The sequence below is a fragment of the Sinohyriopsis cumingii genome, chromosome 4 (assembly GCF_028554795.1).
Source record: "Sinohyriopsis cumingii isolate HCF-2022 chromosome 4, ASM2855479v2, whole genome shotgun sequence".
NCBI lineage: Eukaryota > Metazoa > Mollusca > Bivalvia > Unionida > Unionidae > Sinohyriopsis > Sinohyriopsis cumingii.
The window spans coordinates 114,454,966-114,474,464 of NC_142964.1; the positions used below are offsets into that span (position 1 = coordinate 114,454,966).

Consider the following 19,499-nt stretch of genomic DNA (forward strand, 5'->3'; position numbering starts at 1 on the left):
AATGATTTTAGGGTATTGAGTCTACATTTCATGTCTGTTAAATCCTTGGGTAAAGTTTTGACCATCAAATTTTACCCAAACAAAATGGCCACTAATACGGAGGAGCAGACGATAACACTATGGAATCGTTGAGGGCTACTTTATACTACCTTTTTGGATTAAACCATAATTAAGATACACTTATATAGTCTCATTTAGAACGTTTTAATTTTTTCAAGCTAAATTAACTAAACTGCAGCAAAATAATACTGTCGAATAATATTGTTGGTCAAGGACATTTATTCTTTTTATGGAACACGACATATATTTGACTAAAGTTCTTCCGTGAAAAAAAAAAACCTTATTCAAGTAAATTTCAAGCCTTTGCATTATACTATGTATACTTAACTTTGGTATAGAGCTCTGGCTTGTAGCAGAATTATTGTGACGTAAATTAATCCCACAAACATTAGGAAAAACAAACGACTTGATTTATGTTCTATAGGAAAATGAAGTTTAACAACAGCTCCGGCCGCACTTCAGAAAGTTTAAAGTTAACTACAAGCATTAATAAACATGGGAAAACTTATGACGATGTGTAACCGGCTTTATCTTTAAAAACCAAAACAACAAATATCTAACTTTTCTCTTCATTACTATATTGTCAATGAAGATTGTTAACCCGATATGGAAACAAGAGTCTTGGTAAACATATCAACTGGAGGTAACACGACAAGGAGATCTTTTATGATATTTAACGTGCGTTAAGTTTTCTCTTCAGTTTTCAAGCAACATCCCGTATATAATTCCTTATTCAGTGTCGCAAGTGTTGCTGGTGACTCTGCATTGAAAAGTTACTGTGCACAGTAGACTAAACTTCTTACACTTGCAGCGTGAACGCATACACCTTGTGCTACAGATGCAAGTATAAATTCCTTACAAGATTCCGGAATGGGAGGTAGATACATGAGAATAGGCAGGAACTGGTATGAATTGGGATATACTTCGTTTCTCTTCGTGTCTGTCCTAGCCTTGAACCGACGTTTGGAACAGATCGTCTTGTGGTTAAGAGCCCAAACTACCCCTGGACATCAGTATCCCATGCAGCTACCAGCTGTTTTATGGCAGGTGATCTCTGAACTTGTATTTTCTCCCATCACAAGGCAGAAGCCTCCCATCGATAAAATCGTTCAGGTGTTACTGGTATTTCTGATTAGTTTCCAATATATTTTCTTCAATCTGCTTAGTGGCAAAGTCTTTGGTCGCAATGTTTTGCAGGTCTTGGGGCGCCACACTGAAAAGTCTACACATCTCTTGTGCACACACACAGATTGCATAAATCCGTTCAACAATTATGTTTTGTGGATCTCTAATGTCGCATTGGAATGTGCATCTTCTTATGGTTTCAAAAACCTGTATTCACTGACATTTAATGGTGTTGGTTTTTCTTTCCTGGTTTCATGGCAGATAATGCATTTTTCAAATGCAGCGCGTCTTTGTCTTTTGAGACTACATGCAGCTTCCTTGACCTGACCGTGGTCGTGCCATTCTAGAAACAAAACCCGCTGGCTTAAAACTATTTCAGTGGTTACAAGCAATTAAAAGCATATTTACTTTCCTCACTTACTAAACACAAGAAACACATGTTAAGAATGGCAATATTCGCTTTATTTATGAAGTCAATTTGAAGTTTGGGTACTTCAAACGCACGAACCAATAGGTATACAAAAACATTGACAATTAATTAGTTTCGGCGACCTCAAAGTATACAGAAATTAATGATTGTTGTTAAGTATTAAGGTTTATAATGATGAAATCTCGCCGTGATACTATACATTCTGTTTTTGATTTTGTGACCATTTAGTTTTTCGTTGCTTTCTAAACCTTAAACTTAACACACACAGCTTGGCAGACATCACAAATGGCTTCATCACCCTAAAACTCATTTGGAAAGCAATATCTGGCTACATTTGTTCATACATGCCTTAATGTTGTCCTAGAACCATTTTTTTTTCAGACTGCAGACATTTGTCTTGTGCAATATAATCATTGTAGTTTACATCTCCTCTAAAAGTGTTTGTTTTACTCCCGATTTATTGATTTAATTTTCTTATCTACTTCTAAATCACGACTAACTTTGTGTGATCGAGACATAGCTTTTGTTTTCCCTGTGAATGGAATCAATATGCCTTTTATCTTGTACGGGAAAGATAAAAGAAAACAATTGATTGGATTAAAAAGCCCTTGAGGTTAGAGGTGGAGCAAGTGCAGATATGTATTGATTGGTTATCGTGCTTATTTATTCAGGTCAGTGTTTTATTTTTCCTTTTGTCTGTGGTTCACAGACAATGTGAGACAAATAATCAGACCATCATATATTTTAGACATTGCTTACCAACCTGCTTTGAACTCCGATACGTTTCAGTAGACTATACATAACATTTGATCTTAGAAACAAAAAGGCTGAATTAAACAATTTAAATTAAAGAGTCAACAAACATACTGCATGGTGGGAGGAGTTAAGGTGGTGGTAATAAAAATATGATACACTATTTTTTGAATCGAATTCACATATTTTTTCAGTACATTGATGTATGTTTAGGAAGTCATAAGTCGTGACAACATAAATATCCAACACAAAACGACCGCGTTATTGAATCCAAACTTGAAAATTGTCAATATTAGCTCTGCTATATCTTGATATGGAACAACTTTCATGTTATTCTGTCCAAACTTGCATGCTATTCTGTCCAAACTGTCATGTTATTCTATCCAAACTTGCATGTTATTCTGTCCAAACTTGCATCTTATTCTGTCCAAACTTGCATGTTATTCTGTCCAAACTTACGAAATCGTGAATATCAGCGTTGCTTTATCTTGCTATAGAACAACTAATGTGCTGTTCACTGTAAACTTAAGGAAATCTCGGTACTATTGTTGGTATGTCTTGCTATAGAGCAAGAGTGACCAAACGACGGCCCAGTCCTTTACATTGTGTGGCCCGAAGCCATGTAGGCACTTCGTTTGAAAATATGCATTTTAATTAATATACATAATTAGTGATAAGGAACTGTTCATGATCATGGGGCTCGCGACCTTCAGCATTTTATCTGTTTTGGCCACCAGTCAATAAAGGTTTTATGTCCCTGCTATAGAAAAAGTAATTAAAATATCAATATTGTCCAAGGTCGAATAAAAAATAGGCTTTGGGTAGCTTGCTTTTTTCTCATGTGTTCGCTTTAGCGTGTTGTAATATATACCTCCATACTTTACCATGGAGGGGCCCCGAGTGGCCGAGTGGTCTAAAGCGCTCTCCGTTGCGGATCACTGCCATCTCACCTCTGTCTGCATGGGTTCGAGTCTCGGATTCGGCTAATGTGGATATGTGAGAAAGCTTGCCAGTAGCTTCTCGAGGGTCGGTGGTTCTTTCCGGGGATTTCCCGGGTTCTTCCTCCACCATTAATACTGGCCGCCATGTATAGCCTATCGTGTGCTGAAAAATGGCGTTAAACCCTACAAGAACAACAACAACTCTACCATGGAAACTCTTTTCTTCCTTTTAATTCCTTTTCATAGCAGTAGAGTATCGCGCACACTTCAAAAGTTCCTATCTTGGCTTTGAGTAGAGAAACATTATAATTAGAACGTAGGGTTGGATTTTGTGAACGTATGTGTGTAGACACGTAAATGTCAGATTAAGGTGTAATAGAGGCAATAAGCATATGTTAATTAAGGAAGTCCTTTCTGAGGTTTTCAAATATATTGATAAATACTGCTAATGAAAAGCCATCGTGATCAGAATTGCATAAAACAGAACAATATCAATGTGGGCTTCTGAATATACTCTAAAGAAAAGATTTTTTATTTGACGGAGCATATTGAATATAACGGCAAACATTAAGCAGTAAACTTACTTTAATGGGAAAATCGTATAAGATATAGTCACCACAATGTGGACTTTTCCATGTTGCAATTATTGGCTATACATTATAGGAAAATAAATAAACCTTCTCCATATGACGGAGAAAAATCACTAGATTGTGATAGCCTGTCAGAATATACTGACCAACATTTTATGTGGAAAGTTCTTTATTGTTTCTTACTTTACAATAAAACCCCTATTATTAGAGTTATTTGCCCTTTTATATTATCCACCACGATATCTTTATTCTCGAAATGGAAGAGTCATATTCGTAATGATATATGTTTTACAAATTCACTGTTCATTTCTTCACTGAATTTATATAGATACCGATTAAAGGAGATAAAACACATATCTCACATCTGGGGAGCAGTGGACACTTACCTAGGTAAATTTTATATTTTGTATTACTATATTTGCTTCCATTGGATTCACGTGTAAGAAAACTCTACCTGAACGAAAAAATGGAAGCACGCTTGTGCGTATTGGAGGCGTCATAACTGGTTCTAAATAAGAACAATACGATTAATATCAATCAAATGAAGACAAACACGATTAATATCAATCAAATGAAGTCAAACACGATTAATATCAATCAAATGAAGACAAACACGATTAATAGCAATCAAATAAAGATACCCCACTTTACAATATCGGATACTTTTTTGCTGTTGTCATAAAACTTTTCAATTTTTGTACCTTTCTTTGCTAGATTTTACAGCTGAACGACTTTTACATGGAGTTTTGAATGTCAAAGGGTAATTGAGTTGTAATATATAAGCACAGAATCACAAGGCAGATTTGCCTGCTGGCATATCAATGAATAATTGAATAGTTGGTTAAACTGAAAGACATATATGAATATAAATTAGCAGGAAGAAGCATTTTGTCTAATTTAGATGGTGTACATTTCATGTTGTTAATTGACAAAACAGCATGGAAATTCTGTTGGAACGGTTCCAGGTTTGCATTTATTGATTGTTGCCACACAATATATGGGACTTTCCGATCCGAGTTATCCGGTGTCTTGGGGATTGGGGTGAGTAGGGTGACTGCAGGAATTTCAAATCATTGGAGTATACAATTGTACAGCTGACATCAGGTATCTTAAATATGCTGGGGAGAGTCCTTGCACAATGACAGCCTGAAGTACGTCACTAAGTGTATGAGAACCTAGCATTTATTCTAATGAGAACTAATGAGAGAGGTATTGTCAAGGCTCTGATTTTGCATTTGCATCATCTATCTATCTATCTATCTATCTATCTATCTATCTATCTATCTATCTACCTAGTGGGGGCCCCGAGTGGCGTTCACCGTTCCGGATCACTGCCACCTCACTTCTGTCTGCGTGGGTTCGAGTCTCAGATTCGGCTAACGTGGGTACGTGAGAAAGCTTGCCAGTAGCTTCTCGTGGGTCAGTGCTTCTTCCCGGGGTTTTCCAGGGTTCTTCCTCCACCATTTATACTGGCCGCCATGTATAGCCTATCTTGTGCTGAAAAATGGCGTTAAACCCTACTACAACAACAAAAAACAATCTATCTAGTTAGACTTTAAAAGAAGAGAATTCCACTTTCAAACGATTATTGTTGCATACTACGATTAGCATTTTTATTTTTAAATTGTTTTTTTACTTGATACTAGTATACACATTTGGTAAAAAGTATAGTGTAGACTGTTTCAGTACTTTGTTAGATTTATTCAGATCTATGCAAATATGAAGACATTGTGGTGAGTATTTCAGACCGGCTGACTGAGTCGAGAACTCTTTATTTCTTGTATCTCCATTAATAGAGTAACACGAACATAATATATTACGTCATGAATCTCCATTCAGTAATATGGCATGTACATTTTTGTCTCCAGGAACACTGATTTTGTGTTGCACTGTTGGTGATCCCATCGTCTATTATAAAACTATCTTTTTATGTAATTGAAAGATTTCACTTTTGCATTAGTATAAAGGAACTATATTTCCTTAAGGATATCTGTTGTTTTACCGAGTTTTTTCAAAGCTGGGATAAACATCGTACGATAATAATTCACCCAGTGTTTGAGAAGGACATGTTAAAATCCGTCCAAAAGATATAATTTATTTCAATGAATATATATTTTCATGTGATGCCAGTTTAAAAAGAAATAGAATAAACAATTCAAATATCACCACCTAAAACTATTTTATGCTATTTGCCACAATATAAAAGTTATAACATTATTACATGTACATTAACTTCATGTCCAGCTATCCCTCTCCATGTCATAAACAACGTTTGACATCCTGTGTGATATATATGGCTTACTGGCTAATTTATTTCAGACTCAAGTTTTAGTTAGCCTTACATGCGCTCGAAGAGGTTTGTATAAACTGACATTATTTTAAAAAAGTTTTCAATTATTTGTGATGACTAGAAATGTAGGATAATAAATTGATTTGTCTGGTGTTCATCTTTGACACAGTACAAAACTGATAATGATTTTTATGTTGATTGTGTGATTCAGTAATGTCCTATAAAATGCCGTCGACAAAGTTTGATTATGTCACATGTATTTAAGCTTTACCCATCATTGTAAGAACTACCCCGTCATTTAATCCTACCCAGCGTTAGTCAAACTGATTTTATATCTAACCTTGAATAATGGCATCAATTTCTGTAAGACAGACCCATAAGTATGCATTAACCCGTACATGACAGCAGACCTTTTATGGACAACACGCACAATTAGTATAGTTCTGCATAGAAGTCCGTGTGGTACATTGAAAACTATGTTTAATATTGTGACACAAACTGCGTTCAATTACCAAAAAATCCCCCATGTACCAAGGAGTTTGCTAATCGTCATATTTCTACTATTAGTTATTTTCAAGACGTTGTGCAATATTATATATATATTGTACGTCACCAGGAGCTTGTGAAGATAATTGTTATTTCTATTTCATATGTGGTCAAAACTTTAGGAAAAAATAATTTATATTTGATAGAAACAATTTTATTAGAGTACTACCGTATGTACGAGCATAAAAACTGAATCCAATGGCAAACATCACAGACACAGATCCGCAGGCACATTATGCGCCGGCAGATCTGGGTCTGTGCAGTTTGTTAGGAGTAATCAGTAGAACAAACAACAACGACCCTAATCTGTCGGCCCATTATGCTACAGCCGATCAAGATCTTTGTTGTTTGCAGTTTGTCCCTACTTATAAGCGAGGTTGTAAGGTACTACTACTACTACTACTACTACTACTTCAATATAACAATAAATATACCGACTAAGTGGTCCACTGAGTGCGATTGACAACCTATATAAAGACAGTGGGCCATATAGCTTGTATGGCTGTCACAGGCTATACTATCGGCTGGTCGGTTTACAACATAACCTAGTGATAAATAGAGAGTTACGGCTGACAAGTGGGAGAGGTACTGCAACACAAGATTCTCCAAATTCACATCATATTTTAAAGACTATTGTTTGATTAGTTATGTGTCCAGGAAGATGTGTTTTGTGTTTTAAAGACTATTTCATGTTATGTTATATGTCCAGGAAGATGTGTTTGGTGTTTTAAAGACTATTGTATGTTACGTTATGTGCCCAAGAAGACGGTGTTTGGTTATTTTAAAGACTATTGTTATGTTATGTTATGTGTACAAGAAGTTGGTCTTTGGTGTTTTAAAGACTGCTGTATGTAAGTTATACGTCCCGGAAGATGAGTTTGGTGTTTTAAAGACTATTGTATGCTTTGTTATGTGTCCAAGAAGATCGTCTTTTGTGTTTTAAAGACTACTGTATGTTATGTGTACAAGAAGATAGTCTTTGGTGTTTAAAGAATATTTTATAGATGTCAAGTAATGTGACCCAGACGATGGTGTCCAGTCTGTATAGATCGACAGATTAAATATGTCTCTCGTATAAAGGTATACATTTTAGCTTTATTATTTTAGCCTTGGTGTCTGCATGAAGCACGCGAACGCGATCGCGCGCGCGCACACACACACACACACACACACACACACACACTTTAAAATCTCATTTTCTAATCGCATATAATTACCATGATAGGGGTTGTATTTATTCTTAAGCTGTATCCATTGATAGCCGCGATATATTAATAGCTCCCATTCGTCAGCATGATATGGTCTATAGAAGTGATGAAAAGTGCCGTTGAAAAGCAATCGGCCATCTTCTTTGATATTATTTGAAAGAAACAAATTTCAGTGAATTCATCTCACATCTTGAAACTTTACCACGTCATTATCTTTGACGAAAAGGTCTTTGATTAAGTTGTTGAACCAAGGCCTTATTTTAATTTTCGATTGGATTTTTACACAGTATAGTATAAGTTCATACTATGCTAACCATAATTGGATTAACCTCCATGCTCTTCGATATTGCAATATGAATCGCATGCCCTTAAGACGTGGCTTACTGTATACCTGTCTCAAAGTCAAGTGATGACTAAAGCATGTAAATCTTAGGCTTAGTTGGAAACACATGCCATTTTCATTTTGAATTCACCCTCCTGACTTTACACATGCAGCATGGAAATGATTAAAAAGGTTTCCAATGTCGTACACCTTTTGAATCACAAGACTTATTATGTTTCGGGTGACTAGCTGCATATACCGATACTATTACCAGCGGCATAACTTGACGTTGAAACAATGTGCGTAACTTAACGGATGCGTCCTGATGAGAGAGAGAGAGAGAGAGAGAGAGAGATACAGAGTTCGACATTTTATTCGAGTTTCCGGATTGTTTCGAGTTTTCTTGAGTTGCAGGCAAAGGAATGCGCTACAGCTAGTAATTAATATCATGATGTATATTAAAGCAATGGGTTTTGAATTGATGAAGTGTTTCCTGTATTAGCAGTCTATAGAGTTTCAAACAAAATTCGGATAATTGAGGTGTATATCCGGTAGATCCCATCGTATGTCCAATGTGTAAACTAATACCATGACATTCGTATTCCAAATCGGATAAAGTAAATGTCTCGGATTTCAGGATTTTTGTGTTACGACAATTATTGTAAACAGTTTTAAATTAGTTTCCGTTGATCAAGCGCCATTCGACGAATTCTAATTAATAGCCGGAAGAAATAAATCTGCTAATGCAATTTCCACATGGCAGGGTTCAGTAAAAGCCATTGTTTTGTAGATTAAGCAAGGCATCAGATATCACTGGAAGTATTACTATAGTTTAGATTTTGCTCAGAATTCATCCATTTCTATTCTACTAGTGACGTACATGAAGCAAAATTTAATTAAGCAACAAAATACTGTATTTGACTTGCCATTACAACAATAAACTTCTTATCTGTAAATGTACAGCACAACATTGTACGAATTAATAGGCACTTGATGGCAGGTGTAACAATTAGTTCCTACACATTGTACACGAATTATGAAGGCAAGGGTCATACCAAAGGGCAAGCTATTCATCTGGACTTCTATATTGGGAAAGGTATATTATAGGAGAGGAGAGAAAAAGCCGAACTATTAAAAACGACTACGGCTTAGAATGAATTGGGCGTCCCGATATACTAGCCGATTGAATCTGAATCCCATTCTGATTCCTACTTGTGTACCCTGAAATATATCATTGGACTCAAGGTAAATGAAGGAGTCTCTTGCCTGAAGGATCAACTATGATTCTATATAAATGAATGTGTCTCTTGCCGAAAGATTCAAATGTGATTCTATATAAATGAAGGAGTCTCTTGCCTAAAGGTTCAAATAGGATTCTATGAAAATAAATTATTCTCTTGCCTAAAGAATCAAATAGGATACGAGGTAAATGAAGGAGTCTCTTGCCTAAAGGATCAAATAGGATTCTATATAAATGAATTAGTATCTTGCCTATAGAATCAAATAGTATTCTTTGTAAACGAAAAGTCTCCTGCATAAAGGATAATATATGATACTAGGTAAATGAAGAAGTCTCTTGCCTGAAGGACCAACTATGATTCTGTATAAATGAAGGATTCTCTTTCCTTTAGGATCAATTAGGATTCTAGATAAACAAAGGAGTCTCTTGCCTAAATGACCAAATAGTATTCTAGGTACATGGAGGAGTCTCTTGCCTAAAGGATCAAATATGATTCTATGTAAATGAAGGAGTCTCTTGTCTAAAGGATCAATTATGATTCTATGTAAATGAAGAGTCTCTTTATTGAATGGCCAAATAGGATTCTATATAAATGAAGGAGTCTTGCCTGTAGGATCAAATATGATTCTATTTAAATGAAGGAGTCACTTGCCTAATGGATCACAGCTTTATATATAAACGGAAGGTTCTCACTCTAAAATATCAAAATGGATTCTATATAAATGAATGGGTCTCTCGCCTAAATGATAAAAAAGTATTCTATACAAATAGAAGCCTGTTGTCTTATTAAATTGGATTCTATATAAATGGGATAGTCTCTAGCCTAAAGAATTAAATAGGATTCCATATAAATGGAAGAGCCCCGTCCTTAGAAGAATAAAATCAAAGACTATTTTAATGGAGGACTCTCCTGCCAAAAGGATTCATATAGATGACGGGTACATTTATTTGGCTATTATCTGTATGGGTCAGATTGCAATTATTGTGCTAATATATATATATATATATATATATATATATATATATATATATATATATTTATTTATTTCTGGATTGGTCAACATGTGCACGAGGTTTGATAAATAGGCTACAGCCTACCTTTCGTCAAAGGTATTCTATTAGCCTCTGCATATTAAACTAATAAAATATGATTGCAGATACTAAATAACACAAACTTAAATGCATAATGGCGGCATGGCTGACGTGTCACTCCACTACAGCTTACTTTTTTACAATTGCAGTGATAGTGTGCCTGAGATTTTGACATATCAACAAGTTGGGAAATAAAGCCAATCTTTTTAAGACGGTTTTGTAAAGTTACCACGATAAGCCTTATAAACATTCACACAGTGCAATAGAAAAATCAAAACTGCAGGAAGAATTTTTAATCAATCAATAATCAGATGCAACCTTACATTTCCTATTTTAATAGAAGTTTATACAATTATTATATAATGCGATTCAGATGCGTATGGTTTCAGAGATGGACTTAAGACAACCGCGAATCAACAGTACAGCGTTATGATTAGCACATGACATTGAAAAGGGTTGATTTTTTACTTCTCCACGTTTCGTGCAATATACACATTTAATATTGGTTCTCGTGACATCATTAGCGAGTAGGAAGTATTACCTTCATTAACTTCGCCCGTCTCAAAACCGTGTAACGTATATTTCTGAAGAGCATACCAAATAACACATAAACGGCCGTTACCATAGGTGTACGTCCGTACACTGATATCTATTTACGTGTAGATATGAAAAAAAGATCGAGACGGGAATATAGCATATACTGTTGTGATTTAGTAAGGCCCTTATAGACTGGAAAACTTTGCAGTAGGAACTATTTAACATGAATCTTAATCATCAGAATTCGGTGAGGATCGAATCATGTAGACGCTTGCTTTTGCATTGTGATTACTTGCAGGAAATAAACCATCTGCATCTTAGGGATTAGACTTAATATGCCGATAAATGTTAGACATCTCTAATAACAGGATCTTGAATACATATAAAATCATAACATAATTGACTTCTGTGTATCATTTTGAGTGGCTCTATCAGTGTGAATGTATGCATGGGGTGGGTGGGAGCGGTTATATTTTACATCTCACTGCCTTCGTTGACTTTATTGTCCTTTGAGAAAGATAACAGAACTATTGGTTTTCATTTATTCTTTCAGTATTGTTGTAGTTTCTTTTTTCTCCGGAAACCATGAACATTTCGGTTCCGTTTCAGTGATTGTCTTTATTCTTAAAGGTACGGAAGTTTCAATATAAAGAAACATTTAAACGTCATGGAGACATATTATACTTTCCTTGAAGCTTAATACATCAGTCTGTATGTCTGTCTGTCTGTCTCTAGCTATCTATCCATCCATCCATCCATCCACCCACCCACCCATCCATCCATATATATATATATATATATATATATATATATATATATATATATATATATATATATATATATGGTCCCTATTCTTTTAGAGAAGAATCATTGATATCGATTAAATGAAGATGCTCTTGCCTGGGATACTGATCGCATTTTCAATACACATCGAGTGTTTTCGTTACGTATTACGTACAATTTTTTCAATTATGCATTTTTATATTTAATGGAATTATAAACTCTTTAGGGTATACAGTTGTACTGAAACCGACTTGTCTATAACGGGGAATTTTGATTAATTATTCGACACTGTTTTATATTGAATGTAGCTTACGATTAGTATCATCAGGAAGGAATAAAGGCAGCTATTTATATGCTAAACTGCAGAAAATACGTGGGACTTAATTTATTTGCAGTTGTCAATTAAGATGGGTTTGTAAAGTAGCAAGGTATTTGTGTTGTGCAAGAAGGTTTATAGGTTCTTGTCGATATTGGCTAGATTTCATGGATTTTTTAAAGCAACAAATGGATATTCTTTTTCATATTTCTTCATTATCTTTATATTAAGAAACTGCAGAATATTCAGTATGTGCATCTATTGGAGGGCCACTGGTGACATAACGTGTATCTATTGGAGGGCCACTGGTGGCATTACGTGTGTCTATTGGAGGGCCACTTGTGGCATTACATGTGTCTATTGGAGGGCCACTGGTGGCATTACGTGTGTCTATTGGAGGGCCACTGTTGGCATTGTTATCTAAGTCACTTGTCTTTTCAGATCACTGATAACACTCCTTTGTAGTTTCCCGCAGGTCTGTTGTTCTTCCGGTTGTATTTTTTAACGAGTCTTACTCCACCAAATATATTGACCACCACGTTAAGCCCATGAGACCAAATAAAATGGTATATATTGGTCATCGTCTTGAATTTCAGATGACATTAGTGATTAAAATAAATTACCATCATTTCTAACAACAAAAAATAATTGCAAATATTGCCAATTTGAGAAGTATTTATTCTCCAGTAATCAGGTATTTCTTCTTAGAAAGTTTCAGTTTTTATTGTTTCTACATAATAGGAAAATGTTAGGAAAATATTTTATCAGTTTGGTGACTGGTTATCTGGCTGTACAAGTAATTTATTGTACCTGTATAATAATACCTGTATAATTGCACCTGTATAATTTTACTTGGCACAATAGCTTGATTATTTATTGCCAAATGTTTACTTAACTTTCAAGATAATCTTAAAAGCTCGTGCAAGTATATACATATGTTTGTTTAATATTTTTCCCAACTATTTTTATAGTAATCATAAAATTATACTAATTAACTTGATGGGTGCAACGATGACTTTTTATTTTGATTGTTAGTCTTCTCTCCATTTAAATTGCTTGCTATCTACACTAGACACCGTAGAAAGCTATGCGTTAATAGAAGGATAAGATTTGGTGCCGTAGTAACACAAACGCTAGGCAAACTGTGGCTGTGATGTCATGGAGAAAGGTAAGCCAAGTAACCAAGATAAAGGTTTTAAATATGATCATCCTCAAATGTAAAAAAGGAGATTTAAAGGAGATTTGTAAATATGTAGTACGTTGGAGAACAGCTAACTCAGTATGAAGTCCATCCGCCAGGTTATAATTTTGAGAGGAAGTAAAGAGTCTGAGGTAGACAGGTAGACGTCTATTTGTTTTCACTAATTATATAACGCATTCATTGGTGGGCATATATTTGTTGTCCCTGCATTTGACCAGGTAATGGGTATGTGTTCCTGTAGAAAGTTTTAAAGCCCGCGTAAGTACTTTATGCGACAGCTTCTACGTGAGCGTTACATACGTAATATTAAATGACAATATCAGCGTATTTGTTTAGATTTGTAGAACAGCCTTAGCAAAGCAATCCATCACTTAGATGAAAAAAGATGAAGCTGAATGAGTATTCCATGATATGTGATAAATTACCTATGTGTTCCTTATCGCGACTATTTTGGTTGTTCTTTAATTTGATTTTTTTTTTATTATTTTCTTTTGCTAAAACTAGATTTATTCATTAACTATGATATTTTAACTTGTTTTCCTTCAAATAATGCGAACATTAATCTAATAATTTTCTACATGTGCTCACCACTGTTAACATATATTTTCTTACGTCCACAGCTTTGAAAAGTCCAACAAAGGTTGGAGAGCGGGACACAAAAGCAAAGGGACATGCTAGAGTCGTAAGTAGTCGGGAGAGGAGTGATATAGTTAGTCCCAGGCCGATGGGATTTATCCGTGCCGCGTCCGCCCTGGAGAGAAGTTTCTCATCACCTATTCCCAGGAGTGGCCGGACCAGCACCACTTTCCCAGATGATCCTTTCAGGAAAAACATCCAGTTAGGAGATAGGAATGGGGCCAGGTCCCCTACTCCTAATGCACTGAAGGACATGGAGCCTGCGTTCTTTGACGTCCAACCCATAAAACCGGGTTTATTGGTGTGGCGAGTAGAGGTGAATATTTTTGTTTGTCCATTTCAAATCATGTAAGTATTTGAGAAGCTTTTTCGAGTTTTAGTCACAATACGGATTGTTGTTAGAATAATTTGAAAATAAATCTAGAAAAAATATTAAGAATGTAAATTGTTCAAAACATAAAGATCCGCGACATGAATGTCATCTTTCATGTTCGACAACGGCTTATTTTCTATAGAGCGCATCATTGCTTTAGTCATATATCGCAAATTTGCTGCAATATCTTGCACTTAAAAGCTGAATATTTTCAAGGTGCTCTTTGATTCTTCCCAAAAATCTTTGAGTCTAGTATATCTCAAATCCTTATTTAGAATATCATTAATCCTTATCTAGCATATCACTAATCTTTATCTAGCATATCACTAATCTTTATCTAGCATATCACTAATCTGTATTTACATAAATCTAAAACGTTTTGTTGTCTGGAAATAATACAGATCGTACTGAGTAAATACTTACTATGTGCACGTTGTAACACGCATGACTTAATACATATGTATAAATGTTAGATTGGCTCTTAACCCCCCTTTAACTGACATTTCACCGTTTCTGTCCTTTGTGGAATTGCTTTGTTAACTTCATCCAATGTTTGCTAAGTCGTAGTCATCTGAATGTCTGGAAAAAGAGATAATATTGGAATAACAACTTTTGTGTTCTAATTTTTGAAGTACTAGTAACATAAATATGGTATAGGTCTTAGGTTGTATTGTCTTTTTGTTTGTCTTGCTCGTTCCTTTTTATTTTGTCCCTTTTTTCATGGTTAACTGTCCCTTGAACTTAGTCCATATGATTTGATTTTGACACACACACACACACACACACACACACACACACACACACACTTTTAACAGAATCATTTTTAAAGAAATGTCACCATACGTTAACATGTATACTCTCCATTTTTAGAGACGTTCACTGTGGATTATTGAACAAAAAGAATTTGGATTCTTTCACGAAGGATCGGCCTATATTGTTTTGCACGTAAGTTGTACATTTCTTATATGAATGAAAATTAATATTTGGCTTGGTTAAATTGACGTACTTACCAGCTCTTACTTATATATTAGATTAATAGTTTTATCTCCTTTCACATGAAACACGAGAAGGATATATACATATGCAAACTGTCCAATTCAGCCGAAAGGTGACGGTAACACAACAGTGGTTCAGTGCTTAGCCTGCTGAAATCATGACGAAGGGGCGGGGGCTCCAATTCCACGATTTGTTTAGCTCAAATAGACTGACATGCTATGCCTCAGGACTAAACACCTTCCTTGTCTCGGAATGATATAACTTTTATGTGTTGCTTGCCAAGACACACACACAGAAGAACCAAGCAAACAAATACTTCTTCCAGGAAACTATTAATCCACGATCCTTCTGTCCCGACTGCAACTCAACCGTACCGTCTCTACTGTTAAAAGAGTACGAGGCTGAAACAACATGAAATGATAACAAATTAATTGACTGGAAAGTATTATTACCCAGCTATCTGTGCACTCAAAAGCAGTAGAAATATAAAAAGTAAGAGCAGGGTCTATTTCTTAAACAAGGCCTACAATCTTAGGCTTGTTGACACACATTAACCCATTACGTGCACAGCTTTATTAGTTCCAAAATGTGATGGAAAGAATCAGCCCCGAAAAAATACAATTTTGGACTCGACAGTTTGTCTTCCACTGGGAACATGAAAATAAACTTCATGATTCGTTAAAATGTGTGCTAGAAACCATGCCATGACGTATATAGTGACAGTGACACATGTAGTGATTCTCCTTTATTCAAAACTATCTGGAAACGCATGAAGAATGGCGAAGAAAAGGCAAAAATGTGACCCTTTGGAACAGTTTATCACGACCTGAGCTGAACTTTCTTTTAGAAGCTATGCCAAAAATAATTCAGTTGTGCTTTCACGGCAACATGTTAACTTATATTTTGTTGATATTTATATTTGTATCGTGTTCCCATTGCAGGTCGATGATTACCTTGAGACTTCTTTACACTATTGGATAGGAAGCAACTGCACCGAGGTATTACGAAAATAATTTTAGTAGTTTCAACCTTTGATTTATTGGATTCCGTATTTTTATATTATCGAAAAGTATAATAGTATCGTCAAATACTACAATAGGGATGTTAACTCCGTTCATGCCCATATAAAACCAACCAAATTTACCTCATATTGAGCATAATTCCATGCATCTTCAGACATCTGTTTTTGTTAGACTTAAAATAATCCGACTTTTTCATTTACACATACACTTCCAATACAAACATATACATTAATCATTATCATCTCCAATTTTGCAGCGCGATGCTATGCAATGTGAAGAGAAAGCCAGTGAGTTGGACCGAATTTTATCCGGTGCACATATTTTCTCGAGAGAGGTATCTTTTCCAATCAATGCGACTCTCTTCTTTACCATCACAAATTTTTATGGATTCTTCCTGGTGATTTCACAGCTATCATTGTCCGCCCTCCTATATGATATAGGTCCGATCATTCTTACATCTGACTGAATTTTGCGTACTGGTCTCTGCGGTGTAGCATTCGTTTTCAGTGCAAACCTTCGAGTTTCATCTACATTAATAACCTGTAACGTTTATAATATTACTTTGTTTCCTAATAGGTTGTATGAAAGGCACCATTTGTTTTTAAAATTTCAAGTATACCTTTAACATGTGTTTGTGTTTTGTCGTAATTACTACGTATGCATGTACTTAATTATAGGCAAAAGTGCTTCCATCTGAAGTCAGTTTCATAACAAAATGACACCAGATTCGCAAAAGCTTTTCAAAACACAACCCTACCATGCGCATCTGAAAGTCCGTGTTATTTTCAGATAAAATGCGCTAACTCCATTTCTATTCATTCTGACGCGCTTTTGTTTTCTAGTGTCGCAGCTAAAAACTGTTCGAGCAAGTAATTAGTGTACCTTTGAATTTCAGGTTGAACAAAGAGAATCCACGTGCTTCATGCAACTGTTTCCCGATGGTGTTATGTATGTTGTTATGTATATTTACTTTACATTGTTTTGTTTGATAGTTTTTCATTTACTTTTTTATTTCATTATATGCTATGGAAAATTGTGTGTTGGGCTTGACCTTGTCCAGAATCAGTTTCATTTTCTACTTGACTTGAATCATTGATTTATATTTTATTCTGTAAACAACTAATCCATATCAAATAGTGTCCCATGAGTATGGGTTAACTATTAGGATTTCTATCTTGGCCTGACTCAAGGGCATTGTGTTTACAACATTTGTTTGTTCTAATTATAACTCAGATTTTATTTTGTAAATATTAGGAACCTTCTAGAAGGTTATTTTCCATTAGGTAATATTTTGCTTTTTAGAAAGTGCTAATTGTGAACTGAGGTCAAGTAGAACACTATATAAATTTGTTTTCTTTAAAAATTATTCATTCGTTCTCTAAGATATGAACATAATCAATTGTATTATTGTTGTGTCCAGTATTTCATTTAGTCTAGAGTCTTATTTTATTTATTCAAATTATTTATTCACTGGAAATACAAAGGGCTCTTCACAACTAACGTTCGTGGTAATGAAGCTTTAATTTTTCGTGAAAATTTAAATCAGGATATATTTTTGGATTGTATTATTGTGATCAAACAAAAGACTATTGGCACATCACTACGGGCAACCACAATCACATCAGCACTCCCAGCGTAGGATTTAATTTCTCATTTTGGGTGTATTTTAGAGAATAAAAAAGAATAATTATAGTGAAATTATTAAGTGAATCAAGTTCCATCTAAATTTTATTGCATTATTCTCTTCTATGTTGTAAAATTTGATAACAATTCAAACAAAATGTGTACAAACGTTATCTTCCAGATTTATGTAAAGAATAATTTTGATGTAGCGAGCATAATCAAATTTCACTGCAGAAATAACGCATTCTGTTTTCCTAAATAGATACATCGAAGGAAGACATAAGACAAATCCAGAGAAAGCTGCCACGTATAGCAAGAAAATGTACATGGTAACTGGAGCCAAATTTACGAGGACAAAATGTGTAAGTTATTCGATAAAAGTTTTAGCTTAAATCGTGCGTCGTCACTGTAGCAGAGCTGTAGTTTTAGTACAACGTTATTATTAACCACCAAAAATGTATCCTTTTAACTGACAGAAAGGAGATTTTTTAAATATGAGGATGAGTCATAGCGGTCAGAATGAAGAAGTGCTAATTCTTAAGATTTCTTTTATATTGGTGTTTGTTATATAATTTATAGACCTAGCTGCGGCACATGTAACAGTAGCGATATTTAATGGTGTGACTTAAGTTAACGTTTGCCGTAGCACTCAGAAAGATTTTGGATCATCAGGCTTTTCTCTTGGACTCAAGATTCCTTTCTCGTGCTATGCCAAGCATTTGCCGACAGCAAGCCGTGTACTGGTTCTGTATTCTAATGTTGGCGAAATTATAATGCAATTATGATCTTTGAGTTCAAAGTTAATTTATGTTGGTAGTTTACGACCAACTTCGTCAATGGCTATTTTGGGATCTCTGCGAGGTATAAGTCATATATGCAAACCATTTTGTGTTAAGATTTAACACGTCCACACAAAGAAGAATTTATAATTGCAATGATGCCATCATTAAAAATCTATGGTGAAAGAAAATGAGACAACGTGATGTATGGGTGATAAACTTGTTTACTTGAAAAAAATATGTCTTATTTGTTCATAGATATATCCCTCAAAGGAGTATTTGACATCCGACTCAGCTCTGATTTTGGATGGTTTTCCAAGAATTTACGTATGGATTGGAAAGAAGTGTGGCTACGTAAGACGTATGAAGGTAATGCAGAAATTACACAAATAATGTCACCTTGAGAGATAATTGTACATATGACATTATTTTTTTGTTTATTCTTGCATTCGAGTAAGATATATATATATATATATATATATATATATATATATATATATATATATATATATATATATATATATATATATATATATACATATGACTTCATCCATTTTGCTCAAAATAGTTATGTTTTTATTGGAAGTGTCTTTACTGTGCATCTGAGAGACTTTCAATTTATATGTAGAATTATGC

At 34.8% G+C, this 19,499-nt stretch overlaps 1 protein-coding gene across 7 annotated transcripts in view; it reads left to right on the forward strand.

The window, feature by feature from the left end:
- Window positions 1-19,499, forward strand: part of LOC149801922 (advillin-like) — a 102,075-nt gene that overhangs the window by 48,561 nt on the left and 34,015 nt on the right. For 6 of the 7 annotated variants that reach the window (XR_016420757.1, XR_016420758.1, XR_016420756.1 and 3 more), the window contains exons 2-8: window positions 14,055-14,386; window positions 15,314-15,388; window positions 16,381-16,437; window positions 16,718-16,795; window positions 17,357-17,409; window positions 18,347-18,446; window positions 19,122-19,232. Coding sequence is in view for 3 of the 7 variants with exons in the window: in XM_089956307.1 (XP_089812433.1) it covers window positions 14,055-14,386; window positions 15,314-15,388; window positions 16,381-16,437; window positions 16,718-16,795; window positions 17,357-17,409; window positions 18,347-18,446; window positions 19,122-19,232 (806 nt within the window). In the remaining 4 variants the exon portion in view is untranslated. Of the gene's footprint in view, window positions 1-4,809; window positions 4,941-14,054; window positions 14,387-15,313; window positions 15,389-16,380; window positions 16,438-16,717; window positions 16,796-17,356; window positions 17,410-18,346; window positions 18,447-19,121; window positions 19,233-19,499 lie in introns of those variants that run through there. The other variant, XR_016420759.1, reaches the window with a different exon arrangement.